At 42.2% G+C, this 6000-nt stretch overlaps 1 protein-coding gene across 2 annotated transcripts in view; it reads right to left on the reverse strand.

Annotated features, from left to right (window-relative positions):
• The window catches only part of LOC101737158 (leucine-rich repeat-containing protein 15), an 11617-nt gene extending 6385 nt beyond the window's left edge, over positions 1–5232 (reverse strand). Inside the window, exons 1-6 of one of the 2 annotated variants that reach the window (XM_062675396.1) lie at positions 5147–5232; positions 4372–4680; positions 3528–3748; positions 2839–3039; positions 1704–1891; positions 613–666 (exon numbers count right to left, since the gene is read on the reverse strand). In XM_062675396.1, coding sequence (XP_062531380.1) covers positions 613–666; positions 1704–1891; positions 2839–3039; positions 3528–3748; positions 4372–4680; positions 5147–5204 — 1031 coding nt within the window. In that variant the 5' untranslated portion in view covers positions 5205–5232. The remainder of the gene's footprint in view (positions 1–612; positions 667–1703; positions 1892–2838; positions 3040–3527; positions 3749–4371; positions 4681–5146) is intronic. The other variant, XM_012691501.4, reaches the window with a different exon arrangement.
• Between the last annotated feature and the right edge of the window lie 768 nt (positions 5233–6000).

Genomic DNA, 6000 nt, shown 5'->3' on the forward strand with positions numbered 1-6000 from the left:
CTGAAACATAGAAAATATTGTTACGCCGGTAAGAGTAACGCCATCTATCGCCGAATAGTCGAACGAATATCGAAGGATCTAACAGCATTTAGAACGTTCGAGAAGCACAACGCCATCTATTGTCAGATAGCGGAAAGAGATAATACTAAATTTTTGTGGAATATTCTCGATAATTATAGGAATGTAGTATCGGCTATAAAAGCGTTGCAAAGATGGCACGCAGTTAGTTAGTAATCGGAAATACTCGAAGCGAAACACCGAACGGATCACCTGAAGCGAAGCGGAAAAATCGAACTGAGAATTTTAAAGTGTTTGTGAAGTGTTCTAAGTGCTAATACATTGTTAACTTAAGTGTATAATCAATCTATGGTGTTAACTTGTAATTCGGTAGAATTTTATTTATCCCGAACCCCAGCGCGTAACAATAATGAGTACAATGAAGTTCAAAAGTGCGTCTGTACGAGTTCTTTGTAATTCACTTAATGAGATTACATCTTATTATTATGTTAAGAGTGGAGGGTACTTTTACCCTGACGCTGCTAAGAACGAGCTTATTGTAACGTTTATTGTATACAGCATATGGTGACTATTTAAAGTTTAGCAATCACTTACCACATGCCTATATAGGGTGCTCCACTATTTAGGTCCTCTAAACCCTCTGAAAACCTGGAGAGACTCTTAGTGACGTGGTAGGAAGACAATCCAGAGGTCGGAGCCAAAAAAGATGAAGCGATCAATTCAAATATATATTAACAACTTTTGTCTGTTTTTCTTTTTTTTTTTTTTTTTTTTATTGCTTAGATGGGTGGACGAGCTCACAGCCCACCTGATGTTAAGTGGTTACTGGAGCCCATAGACATCTACAACGTAGACGCGCCACCCACCTTGAGATACAAGTTCTAAAGTCTCAGTATAGTTACAACGGCTACCCCAACCCTTCAAACCGAAACGCATTACTGCTTCACGGCAGAAATAAGCAGGGCGGTGGTACCTATCCGCGCGGACTCACAAGAGGTCCTACCACCAGTAATTACGCAAATTATAATTTTGCGGGTTTGATTTTTATTACACGATGTTATTCCTTCACCGTGGAAGTCAATCGTGAACATTTGTTGAGTACATATTTCATTAGAAAAATTGGTACCCGCCTGCGGGATTCGAACACCGGTGCATCGCTTCAACACGAATGCACCGGACGTCTTATCCTTTAGGCCACGACGACTTCCTTTCTCGTTTTCTCTCCTGATTTTTTAGTGAAATACTTCCAAATTTATGTCTCTAGCTCATAAAGAAGTTAGTTTCACCTAAATTGCATAATCTCACCCGGATTTATTAATCGGACGGCCGACAGAAGAGGTAACTTAAATGAATCTAAGTTGAACTATATAATTTAATAATGAAATTGTTTAACCTGAGAAAAGCCTAGGTTATTAATTATATTTTATGTATATTAAATTATGTATATTAACTTATGATGATGTAAAGAAAATTGTAACATAAATTGAAAAAGATATATAAATAGTTAGGAGTTACATACGTGCTCAGTACTGCTGCCTTATGCGTGAGAGAAAGAGACGACAAATAGACTGGCGCCGTAACGCATTACGTAATGAGGCGGTTTAACCTCCCATAAGAAGCTATCACTTCAAAAATAGTCATTTAAAACGTGCTAAGTGGTAAACGCTGATTAGAAATAAACTCACGAGGTATCGTTCAGCGCTCCAACAGGATTCCTGCCAAAGTTCAGATACTTCAGAGTGACTGCTTCTGCCAGTACGGCAGGAACGGTGGTGAATCTGTTATTGCTCAGATCCAGCTTCACGAGACGACGCTGCCTTCTAAAGAAACCTTCCGGAAGACTTTCTAATTCACAGCCCCGAAGGTAGAGTTCCTAATGGGATAATAGTATTTTATTGTATACTAACAATTTAACTGACTCGATGGTGGAGAGTTCCTGATTACAAAGCCGAGGGTCGTGAGTGCGATTCCCACATCGGACAACCATTCGTGTTTGTTTGCTCTATGGGTTAGTTTGCTCGTCAAAATATTTGTCTTAATCGACGAGTTCGACGAGGAGGGTAACCGGTTCTTGAAGAGCCTAAAAGCACCAAGAGTCGATCCAGGAATCTGACGGCTGCCTTGAGTTGTCCCGTCGCCTGGATCGGATTTTTCTTCTTAGTCGAATACTTCATTGCTGAAGGTCGTGTCGTTGAAAGCCCTTCGTGGCTCTTTGTACCCTCAACTTCCATTTGCTTCGGTTTTCGGCTTCTCTCAGGGCGTTCGCAACAGAGAGTCCAGTGAGCGCAGTTATCTGATCCGACGGTATGGTGGCAGGCCTGGTTCGGATAGGTCATGAAAATCGATGATAGCTCCAATTGTTACTACTAATATACGTCGCCCGAGCAGGCTTGTTACCTTGTGGCGGGTAGCCATCGTACAACACAAGATGTTTGCGAGATGCCTGAATCTCGCTTACGGCATTTCCAAGATAAGCTTTCATCTAAACAAGTTCCGAACAAAAACATTCGGACCGTCGGTCTACCGAGCAATATCACCCGCTCGGTAGAAGATCTTCCCTTTGTCGTATACCTCCAAAACCTTAACCACCATTTTTAAATAGTTTTTATTTGATATCTGTAGAAGCTACCCGCTATTGTGGTAGCTAATTACAGCCACGATTAGCCGTGGCCAGTGTTCTATGATTTAGAGACGGCAGTTCTGGACGCGATCCGTGCATAAAACTATAAAACTGAACATTTTAGCAGTTCTGCGAATATTTCGTAGGCGGTTCCGAAACTCTAAACTAAAGTATACTAAACTTGCAGCACAGTACGGTACCTGCAGGTCGTCCAAATCGGTGATAGCTCCCATTGTTACTTGATCGATATACGCCATAGGATTGTCACTTAAATCAAGGGTTGTCAATTCATTCATAAACAGGAACACGTCTTGTGGTAGCGAATGGATTTCGTTGTTGGCCAAACTTAAATACCGGAGTTTCGAGAAAGGTAGAAGACCTAGGATCGGATCTATAATACCCTGGAATGTAAGAAATTCATTGAGATATCAAGGACAAGGATGCAAAAGAATAAGGCACAGATTATCCCGTGAACTTCGCTCGAGGATGGAGACTGGGCTAGTCACCGACCTTTTTCAAAGATGAGCAATTTTGTGGGTAGTTTTGTCTCATATTTTATGATAATCCACTAATAGTAGTACTATAAATGCCAATTACGGTTACATTACTGGTAGTAGGATGTCTTGTGAGTTCATACGGGTAGGTACCACCACCCTGCCTATTTTTACCGTGAAGCAGTAATTCGTTTCGGTTTGAAGGGTGGGGCAGCCGTTGTATCTATACTTGAGACCTTAAACTTATATCTCAAGGTGGGTGGCACATTTACATTGTAGATGTCTATGAACTCCAGTAACCACTTAACACCAGGTGGGCTGCTAGCTCGTCCACCCATCTAAGCAATAAAAAAAAGGTAATGAAATTAATCAACAACAATAATAATTAAACTCACCACAAACACCCTTTTGTTGATTGAGGAACTTAACAATTGATTCCTGCTTAAATCCAAACTAACTAATTCCTGTAGATAACTGAAGGTCGCATGTTCGATGCCGAGAAGTTCGCAGTTTGACACATTCAAGTATTTCAAGGTATCCAATTTTGAGATTCTCGTTAACGTACCTATGTGATTATTGCTAAGGTCAACACTAACTGGTTTGAATTCTTGCAGACCTGAAATCGTTTGATTGTTACAGTTTCCAAAGCTGGTGATTATTCTTTCGCAGCATGTGAGCCTCCTTCTGATTTAAGAGTACTATTCTGCACAGAAGATCCACATGAAATTGCCCTTAACCAAAATCCGTGGCAAGGATCACACGCGACTTTTTTTCCTACCTATTCTGGTAAGCTCGAGGGTTTGTCCTAGATTCGCCAAGCGAGTTAGTGGGCTCATGGGGCTCTAATCTAGTGATATTGCTAACACTAGGCCTAGCAAGAGCAGTGCTTCGCAGAATCTACCACCGGATCGGAAACGCGACCCACTGAGAAGATCCGGCGAAAAAACTCAGTGGGCTGTGTCTGTGGTTAATTTACTCGCCGACCCCTTAGTCGCAAGCGACAAGTTTGACGAGAACGGTGACTGGCGCTTGAGGTACTTAAAAGCACCGTTAGTTAGTCGGGAGGATCCGAAATGACGTGCTTAGGGCGACGTCGACTATTTACCATTCGGTCCACAGGATCGGGTCCTCGGGTATGATCAAATTTAACGCCCTTTATATCAACTTAGTCAAAAGCCTTTTGCTAAGCTCGTTGGGTTACAGCAGACTGACGCGATGTACTCTTAAGTATTTACTCACCCTCCCAGTCAGTCATCTCGAAGGAGGTACGGATTTCCTTGCCACTGCAATTCACAACACTGTCGCTGCAGTTGCATACCGCGCAAATAACTTCAGAAACGGGTTCAGAGTCGATCACTTCCGTGACTTCTGTAGTTCCTACTGCCGAAGTCCCTTCGCTGGCTTCTCCTTGCTTTAACACCGCAACATCTGTGGTAGTTTCTCCATTGCTTTCGAAATCGGCTAATGCACTGACTGTAACTGATGGAATGATTTCTGTAACCGTTCCTGTCTGCTCAATAGCTTGTAATTCTGCTGCTTGACTAATTTCTGAAAAAATTGTTCATTTATAATTTTTGTGCTTCTGAAGGTACATTTTTTTTATTGCTCTTGTAGGCAGACGAGCATACGGCTCACCTGATGGTGAGTAGTTACTATCGCCCATAGACTTCAGCAAAGTCAGGAGCAGACCCGAGCCGCTACTTACCGTTAAGTATTCTCCACAAGCCTCGTTTGAAGAAGGACATGTCATAAAGCTAGGGAAACACCGTGGGGGGAGCTCATTCCTAAGCCGGATGGTACGTGGCAAAAAAGATCTCTGGAAACGCACTGTGGATGAACGCAGTGGCTCCAGGTAGTATGGATGTCTTCTACTCCGGTGATGGGCGGTGCGATGGTAAAAACGAGATGATGGAATCATCTCAATCAATACATATATTAAGTACATAAAGATTTGAATACACAGTAAATATCACCTCAGTTAACGCAATAACGGCTATTCAAGAAATACACTTACGTTTTTGTGTTCTCGTTAATAAGAATAAAATAATAAACATATATTTACAGTAAAACATTCTTACGTGAACTCAAATTGATAACTGATGGGGATACACGAATAAGTTTGATAGGGAATATCTTAAGATAAATATTGTTTGTTCATAGATTATGTGAGCGCAGAACCGAAAGGTTATCTTTGTAAAACCATATAAGTGTACAGGCAGCCTTGACGCCTTACCGCAGATAACACGACATGCATATCAATCAGCATCCACTTTCAAAGTCCAAGTTTTTTTTTATTGCTTAGGTGGCTGGACGAGCTCCCGACCCACCTGATACCTTGGTTTTTTTTCCCTACCTAGGCTGACAGCCTTAGAGGCTATTGCAGCCTCGCCCTAACATGAAGGTGAGCTCACGGGGCTCAAACCGGAATGTTGCTAACACTGATCCTAGCAATAGCAGTGCTTCACAGAATCTACTACCGGATCGGAAACTCAACCCACTGAGAAGATCCGGCGAGAAACTCAGTGGGCTGTGTCTATGGGCTAATTCGGGTTCGACGAGGACGGTGACCGGCACTTACCTTGAGATATTGGCTCTTAAGGCCTCAGTTTTTACAGTGCAGCGGCTGCCCCATCCTTCAAACCCATTACTGCTTCACGGCAGAAATAGGCAGGGCGGTGGTACCTATCCGTGCGGACTCACAAAACGTCCACAAGTAAAATCTACCGCATAGTATGTTTATTATGTCCACTCTACGAATTTCATAATCTTTGGTCCGTTGAAAAGATAAGAATTAAAACCGGATTTCGGATAACGGATTTTGGGGTCTGTATATTATTAATACGTTAGCAAAATTACAATCTGATCAGG

The sequence above is a fragment of the Bombyx mori genome, chromosome 23, assembly GCF_030269925.1.
Source record: "Bombyx mori chromosome 23, ASM3026992v2".
NCBI lineage: Eukaryota > Metazoa > Arthropoda > Insecta > Lepidoptera > Bombycidae > Bombyx > Bombyx mori.